Source organism: Mirounga leonina, unplaced genomic scaffold (assembly GCF_011800145.1).
Source record: "Mirounga leonina isolate KUSES-001 unplaced genomic scaffold, KU_Mleo_1.0 Mir_53, whole genome shotgun sequence".
In the NCBI taxonomy this organism is placed as follows: Eukaryota; Metazoa; Chordata; class Mammalia; order Carnivora; family Phocidae; genus Mirounga; species Mirounga leonina.
The window spans coordinates 66,832,470-66,853,040 of NW_023270807.1; the positions used below are offsets into that span (position 1 = coordinate 66,832,470).

Sequence of the window (20,571 nt, forward strand, 5' to 3'; positions counted from 1 at the left end):
CATGACCCGAGCCGAAGGCAGTCGCTTAACCAACTGAGCCACCCAGGCGCCCTTGAAGATTTTATTTATTTGTCAGAGAGAGAGAGAGACAGCGAGCGCACAAGCAGGGGGAGCGGCAAGCAGAGGGAGAAGCAGGCTCCCCGCAGAGCAAGGAGTCCAACATGGGACTCGATCCCAGGACCTTGGGATCATGACCTGAGCCAAAGGTAGATGCTCAACTGACTGAGCCACCCAGGCATCCCCTCAGCAAAAATATTTTATAAAAATACACAGATGGAATATAATACCAGACAGAAACTTGGATCCACACAAAGAAATCAACACTAGAACTGACATAAATGAAAGTAAATACAAAACTTCATTTATTTATTTCTAATTGCCTTTTAAAAAAAAAAAGATTTTATTTATTTATGTGTGAGACAGAGAGAGAGAGAATGCATAAGCAAGGGGAGCAGCAGGCAGAGGGAGAAACAGCTCCCCACTAAGCAAGGAGCCTGATGTGGGACTTGATTCCAGGACCCTGGGATCATGACCCGGGCTGAAGGCAGACGCTTAACCAACTGAGCCACCCAGGCATCCCTATTTGTAATTGCTCTTAAAAGATAACTGTCTAAAGCAAAAATAGTAGCAACATATTATATGTTGATAGCATATATAAAAGTAGAACGTATAACAAAAGCACAAAAGATAAACAGGAAGAACTTGGAATCCTTAGAGTACATATGAAATTATGTACTGTTATATGATGGAAGACTTTGGTTAGTTGCAAACGTATATTTCAAACCCTAGGGCTGCCACTAAATTAATTTCAAAAGGTATAAATAAATAAGCAAATAGTGGAGAGAAAAGAAATAAAAAATATCCAAGTAATCCAAAAGAGGAAAAACGACGCAAAGGACAATAATAGAAAACAGCTAGCAGTGGTAGATTTTTAGTCCAACCGTATTACTAATTAAACATAAACAATCTTAACACACCAATGAAAAGACAGATTATTAGACTAAATGAGTAAGCCCAACTATATGCTATATGCTTTCTACAAGAAACCCATATAAAAGTATAAATGGGTTGAAAGTAAACGGATGAAAAAAAAGATATGGTGGGAGACAATTCCCCATGGGTCTCTTTGTGGTAGCAGTTTTTGAACAGACTTCTCAGTACTTTACCTGCAACCATCTCCCATCTGCAGTTCCACCTTATTAAGAGTCAATAAAATGGAGATCCAGGAATCTCATGTCTACTGCCAGCATCTATGAAAATTTGTGGCAAGTTAACCTGACAGCTTTCAAGAAGGTAAAATTTCAGGCCCTTCAAATTCTTGATGTTTCCTGTAAACACTAATTTAAAAAAGGTGGAATGGCTATATTAAAAACAAACAAGGAAGATTTCATAACAAGGAATCCTGCTTGGGATAAAGAGGCCACCTCACCAAGAAGACATAATAATCCTAAATCTATAAGGCCTTAACAAAGCTTCAAAATACATGAAACAAAAACTGACAGAACTAAAAGAGAAACAGACAATCCACAAGCTGGAGACTTCAACACATCTCTCTCAATATTTGGTGAAACAAGCAGATGATAAACATATGGAAAAATTCAACTTTATAGTAGTGAGAGAAAACACAAACTCACAATGAGATATCATTTATACCTATAAGAATTAATTTAGAACTTAAGAAGTCTGACAATTCTAAATGTTGGTGATGGTGTAGAACATCAGAACTCTCACACACTGCTGGTGGGAATATAGTTTGGTAGAACCACTTTAGAAAACAATTGGCATTACCTAGTAAAGGAGACATGTGCACACTCAACCTCAGCAATTCTACTACCCCTAGTATAAACATATAAATTCTTACATACATGCACTAGAAGACATGCACAACACTTTTCATAACAGCATTGTTTGTAATTAGGGATAAAAACAGGAAACAACTCAAATGTCCAAAGATAGGAGAATGGAAAAATAAAATTATGGTATAGTCATATAAGGCAATACTATATAACAGTGAAAATGAATGAACTACATCTATATAATTCAACATGGATGATGTCCAAAACATAATGTTGGGAGAAAAAAAATCACTGCAGAACAAGCACACACAAATAGTTCCAAAAAGATAAAACCACACAATCTATTGTTTAGGGATATATACATATGAGGTAAAACTATAAGGAAAAGCAAGGAAATGATTAACCAAAATTATCAGATAGGAGAGAAGGAGGCAATCAAATACTTCAATACTGTAACATTCTATGTCTTACCGTAGGTATTAAAACAGGTATTTGTTATATTCTTTACACATACTAATCTATATTATAGATATATAGAGACTATGTTACATATTTATAATTTGAAATGCTTACAAAAAGAATAAGCAATAAATACAGATTCACTCAGCAAGTATTAAAAACAAGCCAAAAATAATAAAATCATGAAATACATATATAACGCTTAAGGTCCAAATAGACATTGAGACTCACATGACTCAAGAAGACCATTTGGTTATACTTATAGGATATAAAATATGAAACAAGGTGTGAGCAAGGCAGTGTGAAGTAGTTACTCTTCATCAGGAGTCTTCACAGCATTTCAGCAGATATTCTTTGGCTCTCCCCAGGTAGCAGGTAAAGTACCAGGGGATGAGATCATGAGGACTGGTGCCATAACTACCCTAGGTTAGGAATACCAAATAGCAAGCACTATCTCCAGTCCCATGGACAGTTTCCTAAGCCTCAAAACAGACTTGCTCAAGAGTTATCACACCCAGGGAATGTTTCACACCTAAAAACACTAACTGATACAGTACAGCTCTCTCCATTCTGGATGTTACATTAGCTTCCATCACTGCTGAAATCACCAAAAGTCCACTGGAAGACCAGTATAAAAAAGAAATATGAACCAATCTACCAATAACAGGTTATTTCTTTAATTAAAAAAAAAAGCCTTAATAAATGAAATGAAAGCAATATTCAAAGGTATAATAGAAGAACTATCCCCAAGTAAAAAGCACCAGCATCTCTACATCAAAAGGACTTTTTTGTCCCAGTCAAAAGTAAAAGAGACTGGAATAATGGCTAGAGAATTATAAAGAAAAAGTCTGAGCACATGAATACAATATTGAACCATGCTGTCACTAACACATGCATGCAACAAAAAGCCATTATCAGATATTCAAGTGTTCAGAAAAAGTAATCCACATGAATATCTCCTGAAAAATAGTACCTAAAAACATATTTGTGGCAACGAAAAGAAGGAAATTTAAATTGGAACTCAAGCATGGGTATAAGAGGTATGGTATAAACAGATTAGTGATGGTACTCCATACCAAATTAATATGTAGAGTTGAGTCCAAATTGTTCTACTGAAATTTAATACAGAAGCTAAAAATTTTTTCAAAGAGGAGATACATAGTTTATTCAACATTTTTAAGTTAAAGATTAACTTGGGAAGCCGAGAGTGTAAAACGCTAAAATAAGCTAAATTCTTCTATTACATAAAAGACAATTTTTTTTTTAAAGATTTTATTTATTTATTTGACAGAGACATGGTGAGAGAGGGAACACAAGCAGGGGGAGTGGGAGAGGGAGAAGCAGGCTTCCTGTGGAGCAGGAAGCCCAATGCAGGGCTCGATCCCAGGACCCTGGGATCATGACCTGAGCCGAAGCAGACACCCAACGACTGAGCCACCCAGGTACCCCAAAAGACAATATTTTTGATTTGTTCTTAAATTTTATAATTACAACTAAATTTCTATATATAAGCTTTTAAGATGATTTCTGCATCTATTTTTTTATTTTTTTTTAAGATTTTATTTATTTATTTGACAGAGAGAGACATAGCGAGACAGGGAACACAAGCAGGAGGAGCGGGAGAGGGAGAAGCAGGCTTCCCGCAGAGCAGGAAGCCCAATGTGGGGCTCGATCCCAGGACCCTGGGATCATGACCTGAGCCGAAGGCAGACGCTTAATGACTGAGCCACCCAGGCGCCCTGCATCTATTTTTTTAAAAAAACACATAAAACAGTCTAACATTGCAAAAAGCAAAGGAAAGAGTAAAACAAATTATTAAAAAGTATAAAATTGTAGGAGAAAAAATCAATTATAACAAATTTTCATTGTTTAAAACCTTTCTGTTGGAAAGATCCTCAGATAGGGTTAAAAAAATGAAATGACATAAAAAAAAGATTAAAAATAGTGATAGGCAATGATAGTATCATGGAAATAGTAATACTAAAAGGAAATAGGAATAACAACTTTGATGTGGGACAAGAAGTAGGTTTCAAGAAGAAAGGGTCTCTTTAAATTGAAAAAAAGATGTTCACAGAGCTACTCAAACGTGGTCCATAAACTAGCTGTTTGTTATAGGTCTGGAACAGGACAAGTACAAAACTTGAAAGTAAGCATTTAGAAACTCTTAACAGCAACCTGACAGGGGAATTGTATACCTGTTTAATATAATAATAAAAAAAGGAAGCTTGTATTTTGCTTCTTGGTTTTTCTTTCTTGTTTCATTTTTCTAATTCACTTCTAATATATTTTAAAGAAGTATCAGGGAAAAACTGATTCTTAACCACAAACAGTTTGAAAAGCACTGCCATAAAAGATCTGTTAGTTATGAAGTTTTATGTGCCAAATAACTCAACATCAAAATATACAAGTTAAAACAATTAGAGATGCAAGGCAAAAATGAAGAACAAAATGAAGTGGGAAGCAATTTCATTCCATGACATATTACATAAAAAAATAAGTGTAGAGAGGATGAAAACAAATTATGAAATGTCATATTTTCTTTAGGAGGTCATATAGTAGAAGATATCCCATCAGTTTAATATCAACTTCTCAGCGGGAAAATTACTGTATTAAATGCATACATTGTAAGATGTATTACAACCTCAGAAATGTTAACATTTCCTTTAGTCAAGGAAACAGTATGTCCACACAATTTTGTATCAAATAAATGGAAAACATTTTTTATTGAAGTATAGCCGACATACAATATGTATACCTAGTTTCAGGTATACAACAGTGATTTGACAATTATGGTCACTATGATTTAATTATAGTTACCATCTAGAAAACTTTTTAATTGTCAGTGAAACATTTATAAAGATATTGATGATATAATAGATCCTAAAGAACACTTCAACAACTTTGAAAAATTAAAAACTAAAGCATGGCAAAAACTGGTTTTCTACCATTCCCCACTATAAATCACGTAAGGATTCTTGTTTTTTTGGATGCTGCTGGGTGAAATTATGTATGAAGGGTTTGCCAACTTTAAAAACTTCTGAAAACTACATTAAATGACTCAAAACACACTCATCTCTATAGCCTCACGGTTTTCTAATCCCCTTTTACACAGAAGTGAAGGGGAAAAACTGAAGTATTTCACAATGTCAAATGCCACAGAGGAGGTCATAGATGCCTCTGCTACCGTCTTCCTAGCTCCCTACAATCTTATTAAAAACGTAGGACATTGTTTGGATTGTGGGCAGCATTACCGCCTTCTCAAAAAAGGTCAGAGGCCGTTGTCTTTCCTCTATTTGGCCCACTGGGTAAAGGCTAGCCTAATCTAGCCACCTTAATGTAGCTATCTCATTGATTAGGTAAAGTCTGGCTGAATAGGTAAGGAGTTATGAGTCAGAGCACTGCTTGAACCACTACTACTACATTTATGTGTTGTACACACTGCGTGCACGCATGCGCGCACACACACACAAACTGAACTGGACAAGACTCAAAGCAACATTATCAAGTCATTCTAAGTAACATAAAATTTTTTCCACCTATGCTACACAGTCTAATCATCTAGAAATAGCCCCAAAAGGGGTGGTTTCAGGATAGAACCAAAAAAAAAAAAAAAAAGTAAATAAAAAATAGGATCCTTCTGAAATTGTTCATTTTAAGTCACAGCATTTTAAAGTTAGTTCTCTAAATAAGAAGTGATAAAGTCACTATTTTTTTCTTCTATTCCCATGATTAATATTTAAAACTAACTTCAACTAAATGTGATCTAAAGCCTCATTTAAGGTATAAAAGTTCTTTATAAAATGAAAAAAATATTTAAATAAAATGTATTTACCCTAAGAATAAACTGGGAAAAGATATTTGAAAGTCAATTCATAGAGACCAATTTTCCTATTATATGAAGAGCTCCTTGGAATCAATAAACAAAAGACCGAGACCCAAGAAAGGAAAGTGGATAAAAGATAAACATGTAGTACACTGAAAGAGAAATACAACTGGCTCTCAAGCATATGGAAAGACACTCAATCTCACTTGTAATAAAAGAAATGCAAATTAAAACCACGGAGATCTATGTTTTTATCCATTAGACTGGCAAAGATCAAAACATTTGAGAACATAATCTTGGTGAGGAGATGGAAAAAGTCTCATATTGCTGGTGGGAGTACAGATCAAAACAACCTGTGTTACACTTTTTCTTCTCTTGAAAATATTCTTGTAAGACATTTAAAAAGTATAGTATACAAGATATATTCTATCTTATGTGGGCTGTTGGTCATTTTCAGAAAAGTTGTAATTGCCTGCTTTTATAGAATCTTGTTCATATAATAGAGCAGATAGGTAGGGAAGTTTAAGAAACTTGGATGATGAACACAGTAATCCTGCCCCATCTGCTGCCCACCTGATACCTTATTGTGCACTTAGTGGGGGCTCAGTAAATATTTGTTGATTAAATGGGACCAGGACTGATGCTGAGCAATGATGAGAATGGAATAAAACAAGAACAAGGAATTAGCTAAATTTATCTGAATTGAATAAATTTTTAAATACTATACTTTTTCAAGAGTAGGGCACCGACACACTGACAAATGCTTCCTGAAAAAGGAGTCAGCCAGCAACAGTGGTATAGATTACTGCAATAATGGCCCCCTAATGAGTCACATACTCTTAGGAAACCCTTTCCACACTGCCCTGAGCTTTGCCATGTTTTGCTTTGGCCATGGAACAAGATAAAATATACGGGGCTTGCCTTCACTTTCTGCTTCCATAAACCCTACTACTACTGCCTCCAGCGGAAGGCCAGCCTGCTGGAGACACATGGCACTCCACGACCCTAGCCAACAGCTGGCACCAATATCCAGACATATGAATGAAGCCATCCTAGATCAACCGCCTTCCTGCTGACCTCTCAGCTGACCGCACCATATAAGCAGCCCAGCCACCAGCAGGGGCAGAATTGCTTAACTGAGCCCATCCCGGAATCATACGCTAACAAATAGCTTATTTTATACCACTACGTTTTGGGGAGGTTATGCAAAAACCAATACAAGTGGATTTATGTTTTACCTGTTTCTGTTTGTTAAATTTCACAATGAGAATATATTCATATACTACTTGTTTAATCAAACTAAACTTATAAAGATATTTTGTATCAGACTGATATTATAGTCAAGTCCCACTATCACCTTATAAGCACATATACATAAAACAAAACAATCCAGTCCAAATGGGAACATGAATTTGAGAGACTTAATACTGCTCAGGAAAAAAAGGGTCAGTACAGAGTAGCAGGGTATACTATGATACACACACAAAAGTGAATAAGAATATATTCATGGTCACAGTCATGTCTCAATAATGGCTATTATCAAATTACAACATCTCAGATTTTGCTTCTCTGCTTCTTCTTTGCTTCTCTGCTTCTTCTAATACACATTCCCTCATTTTAATCCTCACATGCTATGAGGTAAATATATGCTGAATAACTTCAGGCAAAAATTAATTAACCTCTCCAAGCCTCATTTCCTCAACTGTAAAATGGGGATAATAGTACCCATTTTATAGAGTTGGTGTAAAGATTAAAACACTCACTTAGAACTGAGTACATAGTAAGGGGTCAATAAATGGCCTATAATCTGTTAGTAAAATGACTTAAAAGTAGTGTCTTTTGACTAACCTGGCTTCTATTTTAAAATCATGAAGCATCATCAACCAAGGAGTGAGTCATCAAAATTAATTTGAAAATCTTTCTAATGACTTCAAGAAAAAAATTAAAAGACAATGTTATTAAAAACAAAACAAAACAAAAAAACCAAACCAAACCTGGGAATACATATAGGGAAAATATGGTGAAGAAATCGAAACTCCAGGCAATAATGAATTCATTTGGTCCACATTCCACAATCCTAAATAAGTTTAAAAACCAATGGCTTCAATTTTTGTGTTTTATGAATTCACAAACGGCAAAAACAAGAGAGCAATAAATCCTATTATCACCTTTGTGACCTCTGGCACACATACTTTTAATTCTTTCTACCACCGTCTTTAATAAAGAAGGCACTACTGAAGGCTTTGGAAAATAAGGCTCTTTCAGAGGAAATAAACTTAACCTAATCTGCAGCATTGGAAAATTATAGTTACTCCTTGAATCAATGGCTTAACATTGCCCTTTTTCAAGGCCAAGATCAGGCCTGGACACTTTTGTTTCTCTCTATAGATCAACAGTTAAAAGAGAAAAATCAGGCCTAACGGGTATTTATAAAAAAGTCAACTCTTTAAAAAGTATTTCAAACAGGTAATTACCTAGCCTGAAGACGTAAGAGGTAGTGACGAACTACAAAAAGCTTTATACCACAATGTACAGGTACTTTAGTTTGCCCTATTCTGAAAAATTAATAATTAATCTTAGTATATATGAAATAATGTGGCAGATTCTGGAGTTAGAAGAGTAAAGAAAGTAACACTTATGTTGATATCATGCCACACATTTGCTGATTATTGTTTAATCATAATAATCCAATGAGGTAAAAATTATTAGAACTCATTTTACACAGGAGGAAATTAGGGCTCACTTAAGTAAAATAACTTGACCAGGGTCTCTCAGCAGAAGACAGTCTAACAGGTATTGGGGGCGGGGGGGGGGCAGGGAGGCACACAAGGGTGCCATGTAACCATGCCTACAGACAAACACAACGCTAAATGTAGTAAGTCCTTTATCACCAATGTGAAAGGGGGCTAAGACTATGGGAAGCCAAAGAGATAACCTTTTGAGAATGGGCAAAGGAGTCACAAAAGGCTTTAAAAAGGTTAATATTTGAGTTGTTACTTTTAAGGATGAGTAGGATTTATCAACTTCAATGCCAAGGCTTACCCCCAACCCCCCTCATCCCCAATATATTAACCAAAACAAATTACTTACTTGAAATTGAGAAAAACAATTTTGAGAGAAATCTTCCTCAGATATATTATTCCATAGTTTTAAAACAAATAATATGATGACAGTTTAATTTTTAGGTTGCTTTTATGTGGCTTGTCTTGGTTTTTATTCTGAAATGAAATTTAGATTAGTCATTTTCTTGTTCTGAGAAACTAGGAGTATGCCAACATGTTTTAACTTCACATTTTTTCACATATCAACATGTATTCTTATTTACAAAACCTTTCATTTCACCATCTCAAACAAAACCTAATTTAATATATAAATTACTTTGAAGTGTAAATATATATGCAAAATAAGATATTTCTTTAATTATGGTTATACTTCCTTGGTAATTGTAATAAATGGAAGAAAAATAGAAAACTCTTGTTATATTGTTATTTATTACACAAGCATTTTTGAGGTAACACGCTTTCTTATATTATTTGAATCTTTTATATAGTAAATGCTCTCTCAACCCAAAGAAAATTAAATAACTACCCCCAAGGAAATTGACCTCAAATTCTTAGTTTTTCCCACAACTAACGTCTAAAAAGAAAATAGAATTGGATCAAAAAAACCCTAACATTTACAATGACAATTACTACCCTTTCTCAGAATTTACTTTGCTAGGCATACATTCAATTTCTGCTGCAGAAAACAGTCCAGTTTGCCAATACTAATTAAGCAACAAAATATTTTTCATTGAAAAAAAAAAGAAATATTTAAAAAGCAACAGAGAACTGGAAGAAACACAGAAGGTCATCTGAAAAACTTAAATGACAAAAACAAAAACAACAAAAAACAAAAAAACACCCACACACCAAAAGATTAAATAGACCGTTATTAAGAGGGTTTTATTTTTACTTATAATGTGTTTTAATCTCAAAAATGTATCTACTTTACGTTTAAACAGTGGAGTTTTGTTTTAATTGCCTAAGACACTTACTCCTGCCCTATCTGTATCTTACCTGGAAACTCTAAGTTAACACATTTTACCCAAAGTTCACTGTACCTGAACTCCCATTATTTCCTCTCTTATTTAGTATCACTGTGGTGTTAAAATGACAGCCAGGTACCAAATTAACATACAACATACCATACCCCATATCTTAGTAAGTTGCTGAGTATTTCTTTGAAATGTCTATGGCTAATGACAACATCCTTTGAAATTTGTTTAACCCCAACCCCCTTAAACCTCATTATAAAACGAATCCCACTACAACCTATTTTACAGGAAGATTCTAAGCACTATTACACACAGTAGGCCCTTAAAGATTTCTAAACTGTGTACATGCAGGTCTTCTAATAATTCCTTCAAGGTTCAGTATGTTCACCTTTCAATTATCAATGCCTTCTTCCAATTTTCCCTCAGGTTTGGGGGGACAGTGTGAGGCAGTGAGAGCTAAGAGTCAAGATCCTTAGTTTTCACCCCTAGCCCACACAAACAACTTATAGGACACTGGACACATCCCTGAGCTTACCTATCTAGATTTCAGTTCTCTTTATATAAAATGAAAGGATTTGACCAGAACAGTGTTTCCCAACCTTTTTCACATTGTAAATAATATCTGTCCAGCACAGAGACCAACAGAAGGGCATTTGGAAGCATCAACATGGTGCTTGGTGAAAAAAATTTATCACATTTAAATGAGGTTTGTAATAATATGAATGAATCTCAAATGCAGCCTTTTTCACATCGAGAATAATATTTCAAAATAACGATGTTTATTTTTGCAAAACATACATGCACTATTAGGCAGCCACCTTGCAGCAAGCTAAATGACACATCAGATGCACATGACTAGGAGATCCAATACAGGCGAATACAGAAATTCAGGCCTAGAGCTGGGCTCCCTGGGGCAATCAACATCCCTGCTACCCTGTGCTCTCACTGTCATTGGGCTACACCTTGCACCGTGTAACATGCTCTTCAGGCACCCAGAATATAAACTCCAATAGTAATAGCTCCATGATCCCTTCTCCACAAGAGGCAGCTGCGTATTCTGTGGCGAGCTGAAGTAGATTCCAAGTAATAAAGCACATCTTTAATGCATTAAAAATATCAAAAGGAGCAGTAACTGCAGGTTATTGCTCATGATGGTACCTGCTTAAAGGAACCCCACAGCCTTCCTTTAGATCCACTCCACTAGGGCCACCCTCCAGTGAACCACATAATATCATCGGGAGGCTCTGAATTAGAAGACCTCTAGCAAAATCTAAAATTAAACAGTATTGCAGTAGTCATTTGATAACTGTTCACAACTATTACAGCCTTTTGTTTTTGTTCTTCTTTACCAATTCCTTCAAACACAACTTAAAAAACCAAACTTCGAATAGGTATCACATGCACATGGTAAAAAAAAATCCCAAAATTACCACAATATACTAAAAAAAAATTCAGTCTCCCACCTTTGTCCTCTAGGCTACCAGTTCCCTTCACTGGAAGCAACCACTGTTACCAAACTCTCATATATCCTTTGATATTTATAACACACACACACACAGATATATACACACAAGTACATATATATTTTATATGTATTTTTTAAACCACACAAATGGCAGCATACTATACATGGGAGTCTTACATGTTGCTTTTTTTTCTCTTAATAGATCTTAGACGTGGCACCATTGCAGTACACAGTGTTGCTTTGCTACTTTAAGGGTTGCCTAGTATTCCATTTAATAGATATACCATTATTTACTTAACCACTCCTCTAACTGATTTATGCTTAGGTTTCCAATTTTTTGCAATGACAAACAATGCTGCCACAGATATTTTTACATGTTCATTTAATACATATATAAAATATTTGAGGATAAAATCCTTGAATGAAATTGCTAGATCAAAATATATGTGTATCTTTAATTTTGAAAATGATTTCCAAATTGCTTTCCATAGAAAATGAAGTTTATATTCCCACCAGCAATATGAGAATGCCCATTTCCTCTTCCTCTCATTCTTCCCAAGTTACACTATGTAATCAATTGTTCCTAATTTGATAGGTGATAAATAGTATGCTGTAGCTTTAATTTACATCTCCTTTATAAATAAGATTGCACACCTTTTCATATGAATTCTCTTTGCTCATTTTGTCTACTAGATTATTTTCTAGGAGCTCTTTGTATATTAACAGGACATTAGTCCTTTGTGAAAATGTACAAATAAGTTTTACTAGTCTGTTTCTTTTAAGATTTTTTTTCTCTATACAGAATTTATTTTTTTATGTTGTAAAGATCAGCAACCTGGCTCCAGCTCTGTTTTATACTTTGAAAGGTCTTTGCCATTCCTAGATTATATTAAAAATAATTATCCTATGTTGTTTTGTTTTGGTTTTTTTCACATTTAAATCTTCTGATTCATCTGGAAGCCAACTTCTTATTTTTCCAGATGATTAACTGGCTATCTCAACACTATTTACTAAATAATTTTTTTCCATATTAATGGGTAAAGGTAGCATCCATTTTCACAAAGTTCTTATTTATATTTAAGTCAGTTTCTGGCCTCCACTCTGTTTCATTGTTGCTATGTGCCAAAACCGCACTACTTCTCAAAACATTTTAAAATTAAAATCAGTTTACGTATGAATGGGTATAATTAAAAAAAAAAAAAAGCCAGATATTACTGGCTTGCTTTAATGTAAGAATCATTCTGCAGTTCCTAAACTGAATTTATATAATAAAGTTCAATACTATCATCACACAATCATGCATTTGTGTGGATACTTATTTTGGAGCCCAGTATGAACTTCAAGTCTCTTTTGCTGTATTTCTGAACCATACCTAGAAAGCCAGTTTTTCCTTAATTTTGTACACAGTTTTTTCTCAAATTATAAAATCAATACATTCTCTCTGTAAGAAAATCTAAAAAATTCAAAACACATCTCTCAGAAATAACCAACCTTTATATTTTTGTGTATTTTTTCTGCATTTTAATAAATGACTATTTTGCAAACTCATTTTTTTCACATAATATACTGAGCATTGTCCTATATTATTTTATATTCTTCTAAAATGTTATTTTAATGACATTAGTTCTACTATATGAATATGCCCAGTTTATGTAACCACTTCCCAACTGTTGAATATTTGAGGTTGTGCCCTGTTGATGACTATCATCTACTGATTAATTCTTGCAAAAATGCTTGATTTTCAAGCACTGTGGTAAGTATTGACTGTATAATAGTGAGCAGAAATGAACACATTACCAGCATTTATGGAGGTTATTGGGAAAAACAGACATTAATCTCCAACATATATACAATTACAATTATAACAAGTGTTATGAAGGAGAGTTTATGGAGTTTTGAGAGTCTCTGATAGGGAAGGCTTCCCTGAGGAAAGATAAATCAGAGTTTAGGTGAAGGAAAAGGAAAAACATTCTAGGCAGAGGGAACAGCAGGTACAAAGGCATCATTGTGGAAGGGAGCATGGCAAGAATAGGGACTGAAATAAGGCCAATATGGCTGGAACACAAAGAGCAAGGCAAGAAGAATATGGCTCAAGCCATGACTGGATAGAAAGGTAGGGGCCAGACTATATGCAAGACCTTGTAAGACATGTAGACGTCATCACATAAGACATGTAGCTTTGTCCTTATCCTAAATGCAATGGAAAGCTACTGAAGCATGTCAAGTAGTAGGGTGATATAATCAGGTTTGCATTTTGAAAAGATCCCTCTGATTACAGTGTAGAAAACAGATTAGAAGGGAACAGAGTGGATTGGGGTAGGCCAAGGTTAGGAGGCTACTGTAAATGCATCCAAAAATGCTAGTAGTTTAGGGTGGTGATGGATAATGAAAAGAAGTAGATGGATTCAAAAGATAATCAGATTTTGCCAAAAGATTTACATTCATAGATTAAAATCCCTAAAACTAGAATTATTGGGTCAAAAAACATTTCAAGGATTATGATATGTTTTGCCAAGCTGCCCTGCCGAGAGCAGTTTTCTCTTTGTGAATTACCTTGTATCTGTTCCTCTATCAGAATTTGGATATTCCTTAAAAATGACTTAATCCATACTTCCTTCATGAAGCCTTCCCTGACTCCCCTTTTTGCCTGCTAGTTGGTCACTGACATGTCCTCCTTTGAGTCTTTGCTTTCTTAAACACATTTTCCGTCATACTCCAATCAAACTATGTTTGACTTATGTTTCCATGTCATCTCTACAATATTGTGAGAGTCTAGAGGGTAAAAGTTGTTCATAATGACACCAAAAATAGCTCAATATACATAGCAGGTTCTCATTAAGTGTTCACTGAATGTATCCAATCACTATTACCAGATTCTACTGTGTCCAGACTTAAGAGGGCCCTGCTTCATCCTCTGATTTACTAATTGTGATTTTAAATCAAATATAATACAGAAAGCTAACAAAATTTGCTACTCAGGGCTCCAAATGCCTACTAAATAAAGTCATTAATTTTGTTTGTAGTAAATCACTAAATCTCAGTAGTGCTCCTGAAAAACCTTTCTAGTAATTACATCAAATAGGTATTATGTGATCTTAAAATATTTTTAAATGGCTTAGCAAAAAAAAAAAGACTATGAACAAACAAGAGTTTTATTAGAGAAATTAGTTGAAATTAGTTGTAATTTGAATTGTTGATAAATGCTATGGTTTTTCAAAACTGTATTCATCTCAAACTTAGTTAATAATCCAATTTACAAAAGAAGTGAGGTTATTAAACAACTACATAAATTTATATAGCATTTCAGAATGATCAATTTCTTATGTTGAAAAACTTGATTTCATGTTTAACAGTTAGCATCTAGAACAATCTACTAAAATTTTTACTGGAGGAAGACTAGAGGGGGGAGTGGCAGAGTTCCTTACAGTAATCTTAAAGACAAGCAGCTCCCTCTATAGTCTGTTTGGCCTACTTTGTTAATTACTTGCTGTGTGAACATCTCACTCACGCTCTTCTATTTACTCCTACTCTGCATCTCAGCAGGGAAGCTTTTTGAGAGGATAATTCTGTTTAACCTGGTGCTGAGAAAACTGAGAGCTTTCTAAACTCAACATGAAGTGAGTTACATCAAGCAACTAAGCAAGAGTTGGGATGTGGAAACCGGACAGGTTCCCAGATCCACCAGAGTCAGGTCTTCACAATGAAGCCTCAGGATTTTATTTAAAGTGAATTCCCAGAGCAGTCACACCTGTATTCAAATCTAAGTGAAAAAACACAGCCCTCTGCTTTAGTTATTTATAACCTTGCTTCTCTCCATTAAAACAAGTTACTGAAACGTTATTACATTGCTCAATACATTGTTATATCAAAACAACGTTCAAGACATTTTTAAAGGAGTGAAGAAAAGCAGAAGAGGTTTTTTGGTTTTAAAAATAATTCCATCACTCACATGAAGAAAAATTAAGTGATTCAGTAATCAATATCCTCAGTCGGCAAGGGATTAAATGAGTCAGGATTTACCATTCAAATTTGAATATGCCACTTTCTTTAATACCTTTTCAAATTTCACCAACTCAAGATAGGAGAGCTTTTAAACCTAAGACAATTTATTTCTTAAATTACTCAAGATATGCCCTCAAAACACAGGACAATCAGAAGTCAACCGGACTGTTTTCTAAAGCAGAAAAATACCTTTTTGAATAGAAAAACTGAACTAGTAAAAATGTAAGAAACCAATCAGTTCAGAATTTATAATACAAATATAAAATGCCCTCTTTATTTGGGAAACAATTTTTTCTGCTTATTTTTCAGGACTCATTTATAAAGCAAACTCAGTTTAAAAACAGCTTTTCTCCAAATCAAGATAATTAAGGGCTTCCAAAATTAACTACTATATGTGAAAAGCTTAAATTTATATGAAAGGCTTAAATTTATGGTACTCTATGTAACACAGATTTATCATGTTACTATTTTTCATTGTTTTACTAATTAGTAAATATATAAACATAGTTTGTATTTCCAAACAATAAAACGGTCTTCATTAAAAATTCTATCATTCAGAGTTTTACTAAGTCAGATTGACCTTTTATATTAATTATTTTCAAGTTTTATTTTAATGGGTGAACTGGACTAGATGTCTTTGGGGAGAGAATTCAGGAGCAGATAATTGTACAGTTTTTGTTTACGTTTCATTAATACTAATTTTACTGGGAGTTTCTAACATGTTAAAAATGTTGGCTTGATTCTGAAGGCTATAAACTCTAAATGTATGCCAGTGACTTCAAATTTTTTCACCTGTTGAAGAAACAGAAGTTTTATGTGTAAAATGGAGAACTATACTTATAGTAAACTCAATTTGATACTCCTTAACTTTAAGTTTCAGTTTCTTTGTATCAACTTTTATATCCTTCGATATATGTAAAAAAGTCATCCACATTCATTTACATTATGCATTTCAAAGTATATTTTTTGAAGTTTTTTTAACGGGGGGCTGTTAATCTATTGTAAGATGTCCAGAAGGGAAAAAATATTTATCATCGAATAGTCCTGTGTCTTTTTTATATTGAAAAACACAAAAGTACCTCATCATCTTTATCTTTTAAAGAGTATTTTCTCACGTTATAGAATTACTGCTAGCTCACAGTGAAATTCACCTATTCCACAAACAAAACTACTATAACACAGCTTGAAAATCATCCAGGGATATTGGATGATATCCAATATCTACACAATGACTTGTGTAGAGGGGGAAAAAAACAAACAACTATGCGCAGAAAAGTAATCCAAATCATACAAACTTTAATACATAGAAATGCCACAATATATCCTATTAGCATGTCACTTTATAATTCAGAAATCTGGCTGAAAAGAGCTATATAAACGTCACTATCTTATTCTTCCTCTGTACTTGAAGTGAGAACAAACAGTATATTACACTGAAATTCCAATTAGAAACAAAGCACCAATACATTTAAAAGGGCAGAAAATCTATCCTTCAGAACTTCATTGCCTCTATTTTCCAGCCTCCAAAGTTTCAGGTGTTATACTTTCACCAAATGAACAGCACTCAAAGTCCCCATTTTATCAGGTCCCTATCATCAAAATCGTTTTCATTATTTTAAAAAGGAATACAAATCTCACTAACAACACTGAAATTTTTAACAAAGAGAATTCACATTAAAAGAAAACTGCTTGAAAATGAGTGCTTGTATTTGAGAAAGTGTTATCTTGGTAGTCCACAGAAACAGTAATAAGATGAAGTGATTAGGGCAAGGAGCATCAAGTGGGAAATGCTATCTAAAATCCCATAGGGCAATACATAGCTAGAGGTAAGAGCATCCCTTTCTAGGAGGCAGCTCCATTATTTCACGTAGGTAGTTCAAAGCATGTCGAAAATCACAACAATTTAAAACCCTGTAAATCTGGCCACTACCTATTTATATTATCACAAACCCCTAAGAGCTTTTGAGAATGTAGCTTCTGTCACTGCTGTCTCCCCACCCTACTCGTTCATCAGTTTTTACTTTAAAGATACGTGTATTTAAAATGCAATACCACAACTCAGCATAGGGGCATTTCTAAATGTTTGTGTTGCTGAGTTCAGCTGCGGTTCTTAAGAAATTCACGTTATTGAATGGGATGTTTTACGTTGGGCAGCACACACGCATTTTCTACTCGCAAGGATCCACGTTTCCCTCAAAGCAATGCACCTGAGGATGCTGCCCAGTCCCCAGACTCTGAGGCTTAAACTCTAAGGAGTCACGACCTGCACTCACAGCAGAACCACATGGTCACTTCAATGCGAAAGATTATTTGGCCCCAGGCGCCACTCTTCAGCCCGCGGCATCTCCGGAAGGGGCAGAGGAAAGCGCGGGCGAGAGGCGGCGAGGAGAGACTGAATACAGAGAGCTGACACTTCCTCACTCCTCTTACAGCCATTTCCAGGAAGGGCACTTGGGAGACGCACGGGGGTGTCCGCAGTCCCACCAGCGACAGACCTCAGAGCGGGGCCCTGTGAACCCGTTCAGGGAGGACATGGCGCGGTCACCTGGCCCATCCTCCTGGGCCAGAGCGCTGTTGGCGGGCGCCCGCTTCCCCCCGGCCCGAGACAGGGAGTCCGGATCCGGCTCCCGGCCGCCGCACGCACTGGAAACACTCGGCGCCCGCCGCCTCCCTCCCCGGGGAGGAGGCGGCGCAGCGCCCGCGCGGACCCTCATTTTTGCGCCTCTTGTCACGCACCGGGGGAAAGGCGAGAAGGGCGGAGGGAAGGGAACCGGCGGCAGCGATACACCGAGGACCGGCGGCGTGCGCGCGGCGGGGAGGGCAGCCCCGGCGCCCGGCCGGCTCCAGCCCGCGCCCCGCGCCCGCTTACCTGCTGGGGTCGCTCCGAAGACTCGCACCACCGGCACCTTCTTGACAGGGGCCTGGGTGAGGGGGGATTGGCAGATATCCAGCCCCTGCAGCGGGCTGGCCATGTAGTAGTCGGCAGTCACTATCCTCACTGAAAACATGTTCGCCGCCGCCGCCACCGCCTCCTCTTCACGAGCGATCTGGCGGCAGCAGCAGCGGCGGCGGCGGCGGCGGCGGCTCCTTCCGCGGCGACGGCCCCACAGCAGCGGCGGCGCCCCCTCCCCTCTTCGGCTCGGCCCCCTCCCCTCACACACACAGAAACCGTGAGCAGCGGCGGCGGGCGGGGCGGTGTTGGCACTGCTGCCGCCGCCTCCTCAGGAGCACCCGGCGAGGGGCAATAGGAGAGAAGCCCTGGCGCTTTCGTCGGTGCTGGTGCTGCCGCCACTGCCGCTGCCGCCGCCGCCGGGAATCACACGGGCTCCTCGGTCCCAGGCTGCAGCTCTTGTTGCCATGATGATGATGTCACGGACGCAACCACTGGGGGAGGGGAGAAGGGGGTTGTGTGTGTGGCGAAGGGAGGGCGGTGAGTAGTTGGGGGAGGGGACGCGGCGGGAAAGGGAGGGAGCGGGGCGGGCACCCGAGCGGGACACCCGGGCGGGGGCCGAGAAGGTGTTTTCTCCCCCGCCCCCGGGGCTCGCAGCGAGGGAGGAAGCTGGTGGAAAGCTGGGCCCACGACTGGCGCGGGGAATCGATGACTCGGCTGGTGGGCACGGCCACCTGGGTGGGGGCAGCGGAGGGGGGCGGCGGAGCGCCGATGTCATGGATGGGCTCCGCGGGGCTTGCGGGAGGGGGGCCGCAAGTGTTCGGGGCCGTTTTGGCGGCGAGGCGTGATAAGCGGGAGCTGCGGTGCTCACGCTCGCCTAGCCGACCGCCATTTCACATCCTGCGGAGGAGGCGGGGGGCAGCCGCGGAGACAGCTTTTTACGAGGTAAGAAAACCCGCCCGCGGGAGGAGGAAGGCAAGGCGCAGATCTCGTGCCGCCGCGGCCTCGCGGGAGGGCGGGCGGCGGAACGGGCGGGGCCGAGCGCGGATGCAGCCGGCCCTTCTCAGGTAACGCCGCGGCTCTGCGCGTGGCCCGGGGGCGGTGCGAGGGGCGGAGGCGCGCGAGCGCGGGCTCCGGCCTATAAAAGGGCCGCCCGGGCGCTCCCTCCCGCTGGTGCGGCTGGAGCCGCCGCGCCCCATCCTTTTACGCGGTGTGGCGATGTTTGCCCCTGGCCACCTAAAGGGGTTTGTTCGCGCTCCGCTCTGCTTAGCTTTGCCAGGGGTTGGCAGATCCGGTGCTCAGGGATTTCCCACCGCGGTGTTTTTCTCCCGCCCTAATAGATCCTTCCTTGGTTTCCTCTTTGGCCCCGCAGGCTGCGTTCCGGGCGCGCGCGTGTACATGTAAGGACTTGTCCGCGCTCAGTGACCTCCCTCCTCTTCTCCCTCCCCCGGCAGAATCCAGGATTAAGAGCCTTTCAGAGAAATGTTCGGCCAAAGAAAAAGGCCCGTGAAAGTCACCGCATTAGATGTGGACACCCAGTGTTATTCATTAACTATCTGTTTAAGGTTTTACTACCCAAAGGCATAAAAGCAAAAGGAGGTAGGGAAGGACTGTTAAACAAAACAACTTTATCCAAAAAGGGGGGTATAGACAGGGGTGCAGTTAATGAAATCGAAAAAAAAAAAAAAAAAGATAACAGAAGCAGCTGGGTTGGCCATCATATTGGAACCGAGGGGTTTTTGTCTGACTTTGTCACTAATACTGGGTGTGACCTTGGACAAATAATTTGGTTTCTTCGGACCTTAGTTTTCTCCTCCGTGGAACGAGAGTTTCACTTAACAAAACCGGAAGGGTTTCATCCCAACAAAAAGATTTAAGCAGTAGGAGGCAGAAACCATGGTTTCAAGTTCGAAGTATGACACTGAATAAAGGACTTTTGACACTCATTTTCAGCCTGTCCTAATTAGAGATCATTCACACTTACATATGATACAGGTGTATTTTAATGGTTAGTAGGTTGCCATGTATTTTAAGTGCTGTGAGAGATCCTCATTTTGAACCATTTTGGTTCTTCAAATAGGAAAATCAAAAGGTTCAAAG

The 20,571-nt window shown here is 38.2% G+C and overlaps 1 protein-coding gene and 1 long non-coding RNA gene across 6 annotated transcripts in view; one reads left to right on the plus strand and one right to left on the minus strand.

Moving 5' to 3' along the window:
* REV3L (REV3 like, DNA directed polymerase zeta catalytic subunit) overlaps positions 1–18,695 on the minus strand; it is a 181,663-nt gene extending 162,968 nt beyond the window's left edge. For 2 of the 5 annotated variants that reach the window (XM_034991840.1, XM_034991838.1), the window contains exon 1: positions 18,451–18,694. In XM_034991840.1, coding sequence (XP_034847731.1) covers positions 18,451–18,589 — 139 coding nt within the window. In that variant the 5' untranslated portion in view covers positions 18,590–18,694. Of the gene's footprint in view, positions 1–9,168; positions 9,300–18,450 lie in introns of those variants that run through there. The other 3 variants (XM_034991839.1, XM_034991841.1, XM_034991842.1) reach the window with 3 other exon arrangements.
* Positions 18,696–18,892: 197 nt separating this feature from the next.
* On the plus strand, positions 18,893–20,329 carry LOC118001610. Its single transcript, XR_004676743.1, has 2 exons — positions 18,893–19,416; positions 19,844–20,329. It is a non-coding gene; the product is annotated as an uncharacterized LOC118001610 (long non-coding RNA).
* The last annotated feature ends 242 nt before the right edge of the window (positions 20,330–20,571 follow it).